General features: G+C 50.2%; 1 protein-coding gene across 1 annotated transcript in view; it reads right to left on the reverse strand.

Moving 5' to 3' along the window:
- Positions 1-17,183, reverse strand: part of SLC24A3 (solute carrier family 24 member 3) — a 504,952-nt gene that overhangs the window by 418,633 nt on the left and 69,136 nt on the right. Inside the window, exon 2 of the mRNA XM_024123706.1 lies at positions 9,309-9,437. Within this exon, the coding sequence (XP_023979474.1) occupies positions 9,309-9,437 (129 nt within the window). The remainder of the gene's footprint in view (positions 1-9,308; positions 9,438-17,183) is intronic.

Here is a 17,183-nt window from a genome sequence, read left to right on the forward strand (position 1 = left end):
CATTTCTTCCAGGTTGTCCATTTTTTTGGCATAGAGTTGCTTGTAGTAGTCTCTTAGGATGCTTTGTATTTCTGCAGTGTCCGTTGTAACTTCTCCTTTTTCATTTCTAATTTTATTGATTTGAGTCCTCTCCCTCTTTTTCTTGATTAGCCTGGCTGAAGGTTTATCAATTTTGTTTATCTTCTCAAAGAACCAGCTTTTAGTTTTATTGAACTGTGCTATTGTTTTCTTTGTTTCTATTTCATTTATTTCTGCTCTGATCTTTATGCTTACTTTCCTTCTACTAACTTTGGGTTTTGTTTGTTCTTCTTTCTCTAGTTCCTTTAGGTGTAAAGTTAGATTGTTTATTTGAGATTTTTCTTGCTTCTTGAGGTAGGATTGTATTGCTATAAACTTCCCTCTTAGAACACACATTTTAAAACACTGCCAAGTAAAACTCCACCCTGGTGTTTCTCAGGGGAAGAAATCTTAGAAAACCCAGGGACCCCCGAGATGGAGTCTCCAAATGAATGACTATCCGTGTGACTCACGAGAAATGCTGAATGGATGAGGAGCCCCCAGCAAGACATGCCTGGTTCCTTAAATGTGGCAGACACCATCCCTCTGTTTGTTTGTTTGTTAGTTTGTTTGTTGAGGGGCAGGAGGAGATGAGGCCCAGCTACCCTGCCCTTGGCCAGACTCCCAGGGCTGGCTGACCAGAGCTGTCCAGGGCGTGCAGGGGGTCTCAGGCCGTGCTCTCAGCCTCGGCTGCACCCTGGCATCACTGGCAGCTTTCCAACCACTGGTGCCTGGCTCCCAGTCCCAGAGACTCGGGTTTCCTTGGCCTGGGGTGGGGCCTGGACTGGAAGTCTCCTCGGGGTTCCTCACAACGCAGTGCACATGACACACCACAGGAGCCTAGGAAATCCGGATGGCTGGGTCCCCTCCCCAGAGGTTCTGACCTGCAGGGCTCAGGTGGCGCCCAGGAAGGGGCATTTCTGACAAGCTCCCAGGGCTGCTGCTGGCACTGGTCTGCCCCACTTTGAGAACCGCTGCCCTCAGGCAGTTGAGAGCACTCAGATGAGGACAGAGTGGTGCCCTCCTGGGGACCCCCATATGCAGATGTGACTTCAGGCTGACTCTGCTCATAAAAAGGCGAGGGGACACAGCCCAGCCTTGGGGCAAGAGGCCAGAAAAGGTAGGAAATGCAAGTGCTGGTCCTCGCTCTGCTGCCAGCCAGAGGTGGACCCTAGAGACGCCCCTTCACACCTCTAGACCTCGGTCCTGGCATCATCAGTGAAACGAGATTACCTGTGGAACAAGATAAATTCCAAATGCGTAATTCAAGGAAAGAGCCCCCAGTCACGCCAGGCATGGTGCTGCTGCAGAAGCAGTTCAGGAGTGGGGACCAGGCAAGAATGAACCCCAGAGGGCTGGAGACGCACCCAGGGCCGCATTTGCCCCTTGGCCACAAGGAAGAAGTGGCCATTGCTGTCAGAGACCACAAGGGTGCAGCCAAGGAGAGCTGTGGGGCCAGGAGCTGGCTGATGCTTGAGCTGACCCCATGGTGGGTGTCCCCAGCCCCCCCCATTCCATTGCCTGTGGCCTCCACACACAGGTGTGTTCACTGTCACCACACGCTCACCTGCAGCCGACCCCGCATGAATGCGTCACTCTGACCCAAAGGGAAGCAATTCCAAGGTGCAAGGAAGATTGGACAGGTGGTCTGGACACCCAGACACTCTGGAACAAGGGGTTAGTCCAGACCAGGGGTTTTCAAGCATTTTTAGAGGATGAACATTTATTCTTCTCTTAAACAAGACCCCCAAGGATCCTTCTGGCAACAAAGATAACGTAGCCACGATTTATTAAGCACCTACTATGATTGAGGTTTTGCTGTTTTACGAAGCTTACGTCACTTCATGCGCTGGCATCTTAATCTGCATTTTACAGATGGCGGAAATGAGGTTCAAAGAATTTAGGAAATTCGCCTGGCATCACACAGGTCGAAAGTGACAAAACTGAGATTTAGGATTTACTCTGGAACCCAAGCTCTTTCCACATTACCGCCAATGACTTCACGCATTCTCAAACACTCACTGTTTTTCCTAGGCTCCTTGGATTTACAAAGAAAAGATGCAATTTGCAAACAGACACAACTGGGACAATTTCTACCTGACTTGTGATCTTCTCAAGGTGAAAAGAGAATCGAACTGTGTCACCTGACCAGGTGAGAATCATGAAGCTTAAACCAAGGGCTAGGCCAGACTCATAAGATGTAAGTTTGGGTTACGATTTCTCTATACAGGCGGTATACTGATTTTGAAATAAGATAGGCATAAAGGAAAATTGAGACATTTGTTTTTTCAATACGAAAGAAGTCTGGGGGGAAAAACTGCTTTCTCTTCTTCCAGGGCACTAGGCTAAAATCCATGTCCCAGGTTCCCTTACAGTTAGAAGTGGTCATGGACTGAGTCCTGACCAACGGAATGTGAGCGGGAGGGAGGGTCTGGTCCATAAAACTCAGCTATGCACAGCCCTCCTGGTTCTTTCCCCTTAAAGCAGAGAAGCACAGTGATCTTAGAAACCAAGTGTGAGGACAGGGAGCCTCAAAATGGAAGGTTCCAGAGTCCACGGACCACATCTAGCAACAAGGCCACGCACAGACCAGAACTTCACATGAGAAAGAAAGAAACTTCTTTTATATTACCCCAAGGTCTAAAGGACTTACTTGTTACAGCAGCTACAATAACCCTAATCCAGTAAAGAATCTGACACAGATGAAAAAACCTGATCTCAATGAGTTTCTAAGGTGTTCCACTTAAGAATGTCAACAGCAATTATTTGAATCATTATGAAAATTACAACTGCAGAGAGAAATTAGTGAAAGTTATGTGAGCTAGTACAATAAAGTAAACATTTTAAAACTTAAAAAAAAAAACCTAGCTGTTTCCTGGGTTCGAACCCAGGGATAAAACACGGAGGTGAATGAAAATTGTCATTCCTAATATTCTGGAAATATTTGGTTAAATCAAATATAGTATTAAAATTAACTTCACCTGTTTCTTTTCAAGTATTTAATGTAGCTACTAGGAATTTTAAAATTAAATCTGTAGTTTGCATTATATTTCTACAGGACTGTGTTCCTCTAGATCATGCAAAGATCAGATTTTCTAGATAATTATTTTGATATGCATTGATTATCCATGGGGGACAGTTGGGGGTCATTTATGCCCTCTGGGTCTCATTTTTTTCATGCAAAAGGTGAGAGATTTGGACCTTTAGTGCTCTGTAGATTGGTCATGCCCAGCCCCGTGGTATTAAACCAGCTGACCCTGATGTTATGGTTTAAACTCAAGAACAGCAGGATGCCAACCCTGCCTTTGTTCACAACCTGTACCTGGACCAGCCTGCGCATGTTTGCCACTCCGAGCCTGGCCTCCAGGTTCTGTTCATGGTCCACACTTACCATTGGACTCACCCCGTATTGCTTCTCTCATCCCCACCTCTGACTTTCCTCCTCTAGGACAGGTCACATGTGACTCTTAGATTGTGCGGTTTCTGGCCACTCCAGTAAACAACCACCTGATCCAGTAAACATTCCTGCACAGCCCCGTGGGGCGAGTGCCCACCAGCCTCTCTGTCCTGCAGCAAAGGCTCAGGGTGGCTTCCCCATCCCCAGAGACCTCAAACCCTACAAGCCAGGCAGAGGGAGGGAGCCAAGCACTTTATCAGAAGAAAATGAAAACAGAAACAGACTTACAGATCTCGAAAACAAACGTATGGTTACCAAAGGGGAAACATGGGGGGAGGGATAAATCAGGAGTTTGGGGTTAACATACACACACTACTAAATATAAAATACATAACCAAAAAGGATCTACTCTATAGCATAGGGAACTATACTCAATATTCTGTGATAACCTATATGAGAAAAGAATCTGAAAAAGAATGAATATATGTATAAGTGAATCACTTTGCTGTACACCTGAAACTAACAAAATGTTGTAAATCAACTATACTCCAATAAAATTTTTTTAAAAAAGAAAGAAAGAAAGAAAAGAAAATACAGTGATCTCAGAGCGAAGCCCGCGCCAGAGGCTATCATTTTAAATAGCTTCCTTCTTCCCAAGTTTCTTTGAAAGAGGCACTCTGAGGAAAAGCTCATTTCCTTAAAATATCAAAGAACTAAAAACCAAAAGATGATAGATTTTTTTTCTGGAAACAGACTGCAAAGTGTAGAAAGAAAATTCAGCAAAGTGTACCAATAAATATTCCCAAGAATCCATCTCTGCTACAGTTGTGTACCACCCTCAATATTACATTTAGCTAACTTAATTTTCCATGGATCGAATTTATTCAAAGTTGAATTTCTCATAATAGGTCATCTGAGTAAACAGTTTCAAATGTTATTTGCCAAAAGACAATGTTTCCAGGCTTGAGATGAAATCGCAGTGTCAGGCTAAGAAAACAACCTTAAAAATTCACAGAGGGCTGGAACGATGGCAGAAAAATTAGAGCCTGGAACTCAGTCTTTTTCATACAGATCTGGAGGAAAAACTTACAAATTTTCACCAAAACCATGTCTTGGAGGAGCAAGGGAAGAATGCCATTAAAAAAAAAAATCGCAAAAAACCCAACATGTCTTTTTTTTTTTTTTAAACATCTTTATTGGAGTATAATTGTTTTACAATGGTGTGTTAGCTTATGCTTTATAAACAAAGTGACTCAGTTATACATATACATATGTCTGGAGAACAGTATGGAGGCTCCTTAAAAAACTAAAAATAGAACTACCATATGACCCAGCAGTCCCACTACTGGGCATATACCCTGAGAAAACCATAATTCAAAAAGAGTCATGTACCACAATGTTCACTGCAGCTCTATTTACAACAGACAGGACATGGAAGCAACATAAGTGTCCATCGACAGATGAATAGATAAAGAAGCTGTGGCACATATACACAACGGAATATTACTCAGCCAACATGTCTTTAAAGTGGCAGCTGTCATATGAAGAGTGAGCCATCTCAAGGTTGCCACACCCACCAAAGACAGAACTGCCACTGAATAATGCCCCTGCCCCGCAGGCTCCTGATTATCAAAGAGAGGGAGAGGGAGATGGAGATGGGGAGGAAAATGGATAGGGGAGAAGGATAAAATGAGGCTGACAGTAGGACATGGGATTCTGGGAACGTAAAGAAGTAATTTACTAAGGGAAGTGGAGCTGGGCATCTTGGGGGTGGAAGATTTTGTGAATTCCTATTCTTGAAATCGCTTGAAACAATTGCAGTTGTGCAATGGAAGGGACAGATGGGATAAAGTAGTCCCAGGTCTGTTTCCCAAGTGAGGAAATGAACGTCTGCGAAGCAAGCCAGCCCCACCCCCCAACCGTTCTCAGGACGAGAACACAGGCCACCCCATCGCCAGCCTCCGAATCAACCTCACGCACACCCACGGCATCTCCAGCCAGGGGTTCCGAGAACACAGCCTGAGAAGCCCTGTGACATCAGAGGAGCACTAGGTACACTTTACAACAAGAGCCAAATTAACTGCCATCTGTGACCCTGACACTGTTGCTCCCACGGCCAGCCTGGCCCCCAAACGCGCGGGTCCCCGTGTAAACGCTCAGCCCTCGGCACAGAGCCCTGACACCATCCCTGTGAGCGCGCCCCGCTCGGCGACACCGTCACCAACAGGAAAGAGGCTGTCCCGATGGTTCGCCTCCCAGCCCCACACAGGAGACTCTGGGAGCAGAACCCCACACCGTTCCAGTACGGGTAACGCCCACCATGGACAGGGCGCTCCGGCCTCTTCAGGGCAGCTGGGCAACGTTTTGTGGCCGGGCCTTGGCTCACACCAGCTTGGTCCCCTCATCCTCCAGTGGGTTAGGGGTAGAGAAGATGAATACCGTTCCGTTTCAACTCAAAATCAGGATCTTCTGAGTGCTCTCAACTTTCTTCATAAAAGATCTGTTCAGGGCTTCCCTGGCGGCACAGTGCTTGTGAGTCCGCCTGCCGATGCAGGGGACACGGGTTCGTGCCCCGGTCCGGGAAGATCCCACGTGCCGCGGAGCGGCTGGGCCCCTGAGCCATGGCCGCTGAGCCTGCGCGTACGGAGCCTGCGCTCTGCAACGGGAGAGGCCACAGCAGTGAGAGGCCCGCGTACCGCAAAAAAAAAAAAAAAAAAAAAAAAAAGATTTGTTCAGTCAAGGGTAAGAAGCAGACTTCTGACAGCTTTCTGGAAAGAGCACCGAGGCAACTGGGTGACAATGTTTTGATGACGTTCATTTTTTTTGGCCTCATCACGCGGCATGTGGGATCTTAGCTCCCCCAACCAGGGATCGAACCCGCACCCCCTGCACTGGAAGGAGGAGCCTTAACCACTGGACCACCGGGGAAGTCCCGATGACCTGATGACATTCTTATAGAAACAGAGGGCTCCTCAGAGGCACTGAGCTCAACAACATGGGGAGATCTTCTGTTACAAGATGGTGCTTGAGCCTCTCCACCCAGTGGGCCACTGTTCGGGCCTGGGTTGCCTGAGGACTGACCTAGACAGGCCACATCTGCCCATCCCAGAGAGGAGAGGCTGGAGAATGTATTTAGTTCCTTGATGCTCGTGTGATGGAGGGACGGGTGCCCCCAGCAGACAGTGGGAAATTCGGGAGTGAGGTTCCACTGTGGATCCTCCATCCGCAGCACCAAGCTGGGTACGCACACCTGATGACGTCACTCCCAACCCTCACAGCAGCCGCGAAAGGTCAGAATGATCATCTCCATCTCACAGAGAAGCACAAAGAGGCTCAGAGAGTCTGACTATCTTGCCCTCAGCTTCTCAGCCAAGATTCAAACCCAGGTGAGTGTGACCCCAAGACCCAGGTAAGAGACGGGCTCTCGGATTTACATATCCATTCTATGTCCTCAAGATGTTTGCAACTGAGCTGGAAAGACAGGAGATACGTCCAAAGACAAACGGACATTCTAGACCAGCCTGTCCAATGGGCCTTTCTGCGATGGCAGAAATGTTGTTATATGTTCTGTGCTGTCCAGGAACCACAAACAGCCACTGGCTATTTGATGTGTGGCCAGGGCAAGGGAGAATCTGAATTTTTAATTGTATTTCATTTAAATTAATTTGAACTTAAGGGACCGCTGAATGTCCATATTGGACAGCGTAGTTAGAGATATTTTATACCAAAAACATTCAGAAAACAGAACGGTCATAGCAGGCTTCATGCAGGACAGAGGCTCCAGGCAGGCCCTTGATGTGCTAGGATTTGAACAGGACCCTTGTTTCAGGCATGATCATCTTCCCTGTAGAATCTGGTTTGGAGTCAAGGACCCCAGAAATCAAGCCCAGTGCCCATGGTCGTGGTCCACAGATGAGGAAAGCAAGGATGCTCCTCCTGCGTCCTTGTTCCTCTTGGAACTGCCTTACATGGCAGCACGAGGAGCTATTGTTCGACCCCCGCCATTGTCCCCCTGGAGGCTTTCCTCTCCTCCTTGCCCTGTGCCCTCCCTGCCAACACCCGCAGGGGCTGGGCTCGAGCTCTCTTTAGAAACCTGGACATCTTCTGTTCCACTTGTGAGTTGAGTCATTCCTCTCTTGCGATGGCTTTCACGTGCTTGATTCTCTGACACCTGTCACTCTGAGAATGGCACGTCTTGAAACAGTAAGCGGCATCACTCACAGAGAGACAGCTCCACCTCCCCAACACACAGTCCCAACTACAGGAAACAGAAGCCCTCCATCACCACTGGCCCTGTGCAGTGCTGGACCCCAATCCCGAGAGCGGGGCACTGTATCTGTCTGACTCCATTCTTTCCCATACGAAGGTACACCTAAGTCAACGGCTGGGCCCCCTAGTACTCAACCTCCTGTCTCTGCCATCCCAGTCACCGCCTGCCTACTAGTTGCAGAGATGTTGACAAATCTTCGGCTGTAAGACCAGATCAGCAAACAGGGTTTCTGGCACAGCAATGACCTGCCCTTCAGGCCAGGCCCCTGCATGCCCAGCTCTCAGAAGACACATGGCTCTGTCTGCACACACAGTGGGGCACTTGAAACCTCCGTCCCCAGTTTTCATTTCTAGCTCACGCAGCTGCCACATGCTTCACTCACTTCCAAGAGTATTCCTTCCAAGCATTAATAACAGCCACAGGAACCCTTAAATTCTCTAGCTTAAGGGATATAGATCATGTAGGGTTGTAGGTTGTTTTTTGGCCGGGAGGGGGTAATCTATTTTTAGTTCTTCCAGCTGTGGGAAAGGGAACCTCTATCTACCCTCCCCAAAAAAGCGCAGACACACAATTTCACCTTCTGTACTCCAAGGACTAAGGTTCTTTGGGCTGCAATGAAGATGGTGTATGTCCTTCTAAGATGACACTCAAAACGAGGCCGGCCTTGGCATGTGGGATCACTGTGTGGTCGAGCTCACCACACACTTGAGACCCAAGACCCCGCCAGGCAGGGAAGGAAGACCCGCCCCCCCCCACAAGATCTGAGAACTCCGTGTCAGGGTTGACAAAGTGGCCACAGCCCTGGTACATCCCACAGCTCACGAGCTAAGAATGGTTTTTAAATTTTTAAAGGATTATAAAAATCTTTTAAAATATACTATAGACACAGTAACGAGTCTGCAAAGCCTAAAATATTGCTCTCTGGCCCTTCCCGGGACAAGGTTGCTGACCCCTGGTCTAAATGAGCAGGACCTCAGCCGTCCAGAGGGAACCTGCCGTTTCCTGAGCTGAGTCCTCATCATTACAAGTCCTCTTCATCACCCTATGTTAGTTTTCACTTTAAGTTCAGAAACATCAGACATAAAATGTTCTGAGGAAAGGCACAATAGCTATCAAACATAATAGCTGATAAACATTCACTTCTTCCAAGGAGCTCAACATCACAGGTGAGGATCTGGTTCAACACCTGTGCCTTTACTGTGACAGAAACAAGGCTCCCGATTAACAACCAGCCAGAGAGGATTCCAGGCATCAAAGCGAAGACGCCACAGAACGTCCTCACCCATCCTGCTCCTGACTCCGTGTCCCTCTGGGTAGCACCAGCATCCGCATTTGATAACGGTATCTTGACTCACCTTCTCCCCCACCGTCCGAGGGAAAGAAAACAGAGGCAGAAACACACTTGAATTGTCCCCTGGGATCTTGCCTTTGAGTTTCTTAGACACCTGCCCCTAAATATCCTCAGAGTCTCTCTGGATTAGAACTCAAAGGCAAAACACAGCATCCGGCTCTTCCTGGGCTTCCACCAGAGGGAACGGCAGCCCAGCCCGCGGCGCGAAGCCCCCAGTGCAGCCACTGTCTTACCTGGTTCAGTGCAGTTCTTGCTGCTCCGCGGCCCTGCATCTTCTGAAGTCAGCGAGTCATTCACCTGCATTAACTTCCTCCCCACGGTCCACTGTCTGTCTTGCCCGATGAGGTCCATGAAGTCAAGGTCTGGGGAGAAAGAGATCACAGCCACGCATCACTAACAGCTGGGTGTCACCTTTCCCCAGGCTGGGTGCCCAGCACCTTCAGCCATCAGCACTCAGTCCGGCCAACACCCCTTAGACCTCTCACCACCGTCGCTCACCATCCTGCCCCTAGCTCCCAAGGGCTTCCTCGGCTCCTGGATCCTACTGGGTCCCACAGCGGCAGCCCTCAGCCAACAGCTAGGAGGAGGTGGTGTATAAACACCTCACGCTCCGGCGGGATGACTCTGAAGTGTGTGTTCTACACTGGAATCCAGTTTTCTCCACTGGGATGACTCTCCAGGTGTCTACAAGGTGACTTTCCTGATAAAACACACTTTATTGGCCGCTGTCCTTCCCTGTCTTAATTCCCTGCACCCAATAACATGCTGAGAAATGTTGAACAACCAACTCTCCAGGTGAAAAAGTCCTGGTTTTGTATCCACTGGACAACTTCCATGGTGTAAAGATTCCCATCATGGCCAATTTCGAGCTACCAACGTGATCTCACTGAACGTGGACTTGGGGAAAAAAGGGCACGGTTGGGTCCACTAAGTCAGGGTGACTGGCACCTACCCACCAGCATCTACTCCTTGACCAGTACTTCCCTGAACCGCCTCCCAAATACACCACCTGCCACTGAACACCTGCTCAGGATCTGCTTCTCGGGGTCACCCAGGCTAAGACACCACAACAACACGCCCAGAGCCTGGGCCAGTGAATCCCACATAACAAGATTTCAGTAAACACGAGATGAGAGCATGAACAAGGGGAAAGTCGATCACTGAATGCGTGACTAGGGCTGAGGTCTCCGGCTGAGCTGACCATGGGGATGGAAGTGCCAGGAGAAAGAACAGAGACGGAAGGGCCCATCGGGGGAGAATATGGTGGCTTCTGCTTAGGACGTGTTGGATCTGAGGTGTCTGTGGACCATCCACAGGGCAGTGTGCTGCCCGGGTAATGTGGGTGCAGACACCACAGGGCAGACAGCTAAGCTACACAGAACATCAGGAGAATCATAAGCAAATAGGGAAGAGTATGGCATGTGTATGGATGCAGTTTCCTAAAGAGAAGGGAATGGAAGAAGAAACCGTGGGAAACTCAACATTCCTTCAGAGAGCAGATAGAGTCAAAGCATTCAGCAAAAGATCATGAAAGGAAGGAAAAGAGCAAGGGAAGTGGTGTCACAGAAGGTAAGCAGAAAGAGAATTTCAAAAAAGGAAAGAGAGGCCGATGGCCTTGACTGCCATGGACAAATGATGTAAGATAAATGCAAAGACACAACAGAGCGGGACCTCAGAGGGTCACTGGGATGTGGAAACAGCAAGCACAGATGGCTCTTTCTAGTGGCTTGGAACTCAAGAAAGATGTGACATGAGGCTTTGGCTACCTCTCGAGTGTCCAGAGTTGCTGTGGTCAGAAAATGGATCTAAGAACAAGACAAGGTTCTAATTCATGGGCCCAGTGGCCTTCACAAAAGGCCAGAGGGTGCGCCCCACAGAGCCACACCAGCACAGTGTTCTGAAATGGTCAATGAAGAGCTGAAGGTCATCATACCCTTTCCTCTATTTCCATGGGGATTTTAGTTTCCTAAATGATGTCACTTTCATTATATAATTGGAACCTCGTGACAATGCTCAGGAAAGAAAGAGGGAGCCTGGGCACTGTCTCTTTGTCCACTGCTGTCTCTCTGACACCTAATCACTGCTGGCTCAGAGTAGGTACTCAGTAAGTATGTGTCAGAGTAACCATTCCCACTTTGTGGATGGATAAAGTAAAACTCATGGAAGTTTCTGGAAATCACAATGCTTGTAGGCATCTCACCTAAAGCCAACAGGACACACAGTAACATCCGCAGCTCACAAACTGAGGTCTTCCTTAGTCAAATGGAACCTGCTCCACATGTAAAATTATCAAGTAGCTAATTACAACTTTTACACATTAGCTAGGACAGCCCCTAGGTTTATTCTCAAAAAAATGTAGAACGTGGGGCCCAACTAGGATAAACAATAACTTAAGACTCTGAAATACAGAAACCTACATGATGGCCAGATATATATAGCCATAATTGTGAGGACAATCCCAAAGATATTTCAAGGTCAAAGCAAGGCATTTGTGTAGTCTTCTTCACCTGAATGGTTAATTCTTAGGATTAAGAACAGTGACAAGCAGAGAAAAAAAATTGCAAAAAACTCATAAAGAAGGAATAAGGTCAGTTGCCTTAAAATTCAACAGGCAGACCTAAAATGTGAATATTACACCATATTATCATAAAGGATCTAAGAGTGTGGAGAAGGACACCCCATTTGTCTCAGGTTGGGCTTCCGCAAAGGCAGCCCCTGAGGACAAGGATTTGAGCCCAGGTGGTTTACATGGGGGGGTGATCTCAGGAAGCACCCGTGGTGGGACAGGGCCAGGGAGCCAGCCAATGGAGGTGTGTTTCAAGTCCATTGCTAAAATGGGTGAACTAGCACTTGACCCCTCTGGAAATCTCTGGGGGCTAGTGTAGACATGCAACTCAGACACCCAAGGGGTGAGGGAGCTGGGGTATTTATCTACCTGCTCTTGGTCTGCCATGGGTTGAATGTAGGCTGTTCCCAGGGGACATTAATTCCCTGGCACTTCCAACCAAAGTGGGCTCTGGTACCCAGTAAAAGGCCTTAGATAATGAGACGCAGGTGCTGAAAGTTGGACGGTGCCCATGTGCACTGAAGACATGAGGACAAAGTGATGCGGGCAGGATGCCGATGGCATCTTCCAGCCTACACGAGACCGACAGATTGGCCGTTCTGCTCTTCTTGTAATCTGGGTTAAAGAAAAGTGCTCTGTGGTGCTGTAATCCTAACATTCAGGAAGATCCCAATGTGCATTGTTTGTATAGTGGTGAGCATAGCTGCCTTCCAGGAAGATTCCAAAAATCTGCAAAGAAGCAAAAGCATCCCTTCCAGTGACTTGCAAAGTTCCTGCTTAGGCCAAATTTCCATGGTTCTGTAATTCTCAGAGAAAAGCTGATACCAATTAAGAGATATAAATATAAAGCCAGCTATTGTAGCAGAAAATTAGAGGATTTTTTTTACATGATGATTCAATAGCTTCAGGAATTAGAGACTATTAAGGCAGCGCCTCTGGATTCCAAAACCTACAAACTTTTATCTCAAAAAAATATATATGACCACTGACCACTGATATACAGATGTGGAGACCAGAGTCTGAGAAAATGAGAATGATGAAAGCAAAGCATTGCGTTCACTTACTTCCCACTGAGAACCGTGTGATGATATTACACCCCATTCTCTTTGTCCTCACAAAACTGCTGGTGAGGGACTTCCCTGGTGGCGCAGTGGTTAAGAATCCACCTGCCAATGCAGGGGACACAGGTTCGAGCCCTGGTCCAGGAAGATCCCACATGCCGCGGAGCAACTAAGCCCGTGCGCCACAACTACTGAGCCTGTGCTCTAAAGACCGTGAGCCACAACTACTGAGCCTGCATGCCACAGCTACTGAGACCCATGTGCCTAAAGCCGGTGCTCCGCAACAGAAGCCACCGCAATGAGAAGCCCGAGCACCGCAACGAAGAGTAGTCCCCGCTCACCACAACTAGAGAAAGCCCGCGCACAGCAACGAAGACCCAACGCAGACCAAAAAAAAAAAAAAGAAGTCAAAAGAAAAAAACAAAACTGCTGGTAAGGTAGGAAAGGGCAGTTGGTTCTCGGGTCAACTTACCTTTGGAGTAAGTAAGTCAGAGTAGAAGTGATCTGCCTAAACTCGGAACCCACCCATGGCCACATCCACTGCCAGTTAATAATCATCATGACAGCCATTTATTGAGTGTCTATTATGTGTGAAGAACTTGCCACTCTTTGCCATGTTTCATCTTAACACCTTATTTTGAACGATTAACTCCACTTGCAAATAAGGAAACCGAAGCACAAAGAGGTTAAAAGACTTGCCCAAGGTCACACAGCAAGCAAAGAGGAGCAGAATGGGATCTGAAGCCAGGTCTAGTGACCCCAAAAGCCACATTCTTGGTAGATCCCTGCAGAGGATGAAATCCATCTGGCCATATTACTCAGCTATAGCAAGACAGATCCACAATGCAGCCTGCACCTTATACTATAGGTGAGGGGCGGAGACAGTCTCACTGGACCTACTTCCCCCAGAAACTATTAGGAACAGTGGCAAGTCAGGAGCATCACCCCGTGAAAGCATCACACACACAAAAGAAAACGGTCCTGAAACCCCACTAGATGCAGGACGCTCAGCTGAGCGTGGATTTCTCAGAGACTCAGCTGGCCCCTTGGTCACAACATGGAGGGTTACAGTCTTCGATTTAGGGAGGAGGAGTGGGTGGGCAGTAGGGAAGGCAGAGGGGATTGGGGGAGGCGCCCACTGCTCTCCCCTCATCACTCCCGGCTTCCCTGGACTTCTTGGCTCAGCAGGGGCTGCTCCTGGAAGCTACACTTGAGCAATGTCAACAAAAGCCCTTGGCTCCCATCCACCGCATGCCTGGCTCCGCCTGCCAGGCCCTGGAAGTGGGGAGCTGGCCTAATTAGTCAGGGAGGGGGTGGGGGCAGCGAAGAGGGAGGCAGCGGGCTCACATGTCACGTGTCACCAGCTCCGAGCAGGGTGGCAGGGGTGGGCCACGGAGATAGCGCGGGGTGCCTGCTGGAGGGGAAGAGGTTCTCAACTTGAGACTCAAGCACACGCACTCAAGGGAAGGAGAGAGTGTGAGGCTGGGAGCCAAGTTTCCATTACAGAGCTGTGCCCTCGTCCTCTCCTGCTCGCTAGTGCACGCTCTCTCCATCCCTCTCTCTCTCTCTCTCTCTCTGTCTCCCTGTCCCCTTCCGCCTCTCCATGACCAGAGCTTGGAAAGCCCAAGGCTTTCTGACCCCAAGAATGGATTTCCTTCGTTGCCCCATGTCCCAGCTTCACCCTAAGACTAACATGCTTTCTCCCATGTGCACCCTCGTCCCACATAGGGTCCCAGGCCCAGCGGAGTGGTGGAGCTGCCACCCTCTGAGGAGGGGAGGAGCCCCTTCAGATGAGGGTCTGCAGACAGGCAGGTTTGCTGCAGCAGCACAGAATTGTGCCCCTGCCCGTGTGCCCGCAGCCGTCATGCACCTTCTCACTCCACGCTACCCCCGGAGTTTCCCCCATTTCACTGATGGGGTAAAGCAGCGAGCTGGGACTCAAGCCCAGATCTGACTCCAAATCCCAGCTGTGCATGTCCCACCTCGTCCCAGAGCTCAGGAGCCCAGGGGAAGTGGCCTCCTGGGGCCAGCAGTCCCCCTTGAAGGGTCGTGTTAGCTCTCCCCTCTCCAAGATCTGGAACACAGCATTTCTCCTTGAAAACTGGGATGGAGAGAACCACCAGAGGATCAGGGCAGCAGGTGAGGAAACTGAGTCTTGCAGAGCCTAATGCAACCCTGAGGACAGAAGGTCCAGAAAACTCAGTGAACAGAACAAGTGACAGAGCCCATGGCGGCAGGACTGGCTGCAGCCCTCAGGCCGGCTCAGGCTCAGAGTGCTCAGCACGGCTATAAATACCCCACCCCACAGTTTACACAGCTGTCCCCACTCTGGGCGCCTCGGGTCTTCACCCCGGGGTCAGAGGGCGGGTTTGCATCAGCCTGCAGCCCTGAGACCGCCTTCTGCAGACTCTCCAGCAAACGAGTGGGGCACAGCTGCCCCTCCAGCGCCCTCTCCCTAGGGCCACCATCTTGACCCCCCCACCCGCCGAGGTTCTCACCCTCTGTGGGTGAACGGGGGAGGGGGGCAGGGCTGGCCCTTGCTTGTGGATCTTCACACGGATTCTCCAGCTGGAGGAAAAGTATGGCTCTGAGTGGTTCTGGGTCCTTGGAAAGGAGCACAGACTGTGGAGAGGCTGCGAGCTCTCCAAACCCGCCAGGAGAAGAAGAAGCCGGAGGCTGAACGTCCTGAGCACTGGGTCCCTCCACAGCCTCAAAGCCTCCAGAAAGACAGAGAAGGGCGGATCCACAGAACTCGAAGCTGCGAGGAGGCCACAGACTCCATGCAAACCTCTCCTCTCTCTGCATCTATATGCCCTCCCCAGCGGGTCCTCCATCTCCTGCCCTCCGGCTGCGCCATGGGGATCACAAGCCGCAGCTCTCAGGCTACACTTAAACCGCATCCCAGGATCAAGGCGCCGTACCTCTACTCAAGAGGAAAACCCTATGGAAGGTTGAGGTTTCTCGGTCCCTCTAAAGGGAAGAGAGAACAGTGACCCCTGGCCACCTGCACACAGATATGGGCCCTCCCGCCGATGCCCGCCCTCTGCAGGGCTCCTGCACAGAGCGCAAGGTCAGCAGCAGCAAGAGCATCTCCTGGGGGCTGGTGAGAAATGCAGCACCCAGCCGTGGAGCGGGACTCTGCACAGAGCACAGTGGAGTCTGAGCTGCTGCTCCCAGGCCCCAGGAAACAGCTTCAAGTGTTATTTGCCAAAAGACGCTGTTTCTAAGCACAAGAGGCAGAGACAGGCTGCAGGGCGTAGGCAGAGGGTCCCTGCCCAGCACTGCTGGGGTCCCGATGGAGAACAGGAGCAGGCTGCCAGGGCTCTGGGTCATGCTATGGACCAAGTGCTGTCCAGTCGTGTCCTGCATCCGAGGAGGCCGGTCCTATGACCCGTCCCCGTGCAAACCCTCCCACGGGAGGGAACGGACAGCCCAAGAAGTCCTGACTGCTGCTGTGCCTCCCCTTCCCTCCCGACACCAACCCTCACAGCCCAGGCCACACACGCTCCCCAGGACACAGAGGCCAGCAGAGCCCATGACAGAGTAGCCTTGGGAACAAGGGCAGCCCAAAGCACCCAGCCCAAAGGCGAGAGTCCGAACTGGCCCCGGATGCAGGTTCTGCCATGGCTGTCGGGCAAAACAAGGCAGGTCTGGTTGTGAGGTTTGGAGGCCAAGGTGGGGGAGCCCAGAAAGACCCCAGCCGCTCCCAGGGAGAACCCCTTCCTCCACTCAGCCTTCCTGACCTTCCAGGACGTCCCCTCAGCACAAGGCCCCAGAGCTACTTCTCCTTCAGAGCTCGCATCACAGATGGACTCATCACTGACTGTCTCCACTGCTCCCCCCGCCCGGCGACCCCCACCTGTCCCAGGCTCCAGGAGACCCAGGCTGTCTGGGCTTTTCTCCCCGCTATGCCCCTCCCCCCCACCCCTGCCTGAAACCCGCTGGGTGTCCAACAGCCACAATGTCACAGCGCTTGCCTCAAGGTGGGGCTGGGGAGTCACTGCCCAATTCCCAGGAAAGACCCCTACATCTTCCCTCAGGGGTCATGCCCCTTGATTTGAGGCTAAGTTTAAATGACAGGCCTGGGAATTTTAGTGGCAAACCTAAAACAGAATCCAAGTGCTTGGGGTTCCCGGACAAAACTGTTTGCGTTATATAGTCTTGCTATTCAAAGTGTGGTCCCTGGACCAGCCACATCAGCCTCTCCTGGGAGCTTGTTAGAAATGTGGCATCAGACCCCCCCGCGTGAGACTCTGCATTTAAACAGATGACTTGTGTGCACAGTAGGGTCCGGGCAGCTCTGAAGCCCAGTGCTGGGCTGGGTGTTTCTCTTTTTTTTTTTAACATCTTTATTGGAGTATAATTGCTTTACAATGGTGTGTTAGTTTCTGCTTTACAACAAAGTGAATCAGTTATACATATACATATGTTCCCATATCTCCTCCCTCTTGCGTCTCCCTCCCACCCTCCCTATCCCACCC

Source organism: Physeter macrocephalus, chromosome 14 (assembly GCF_002837175.3).
Source record: "Physeter macrocephalus isolate SW-GA chromosome 14, ASM283717v5, whole genome shotgun sequence".
Lineage (NCBI taxonomy): Eukaryota > Metazoa > Chordata > Mammalia > Artiodactyla > Physeteridae > Physeter > Physeter macrocephalus.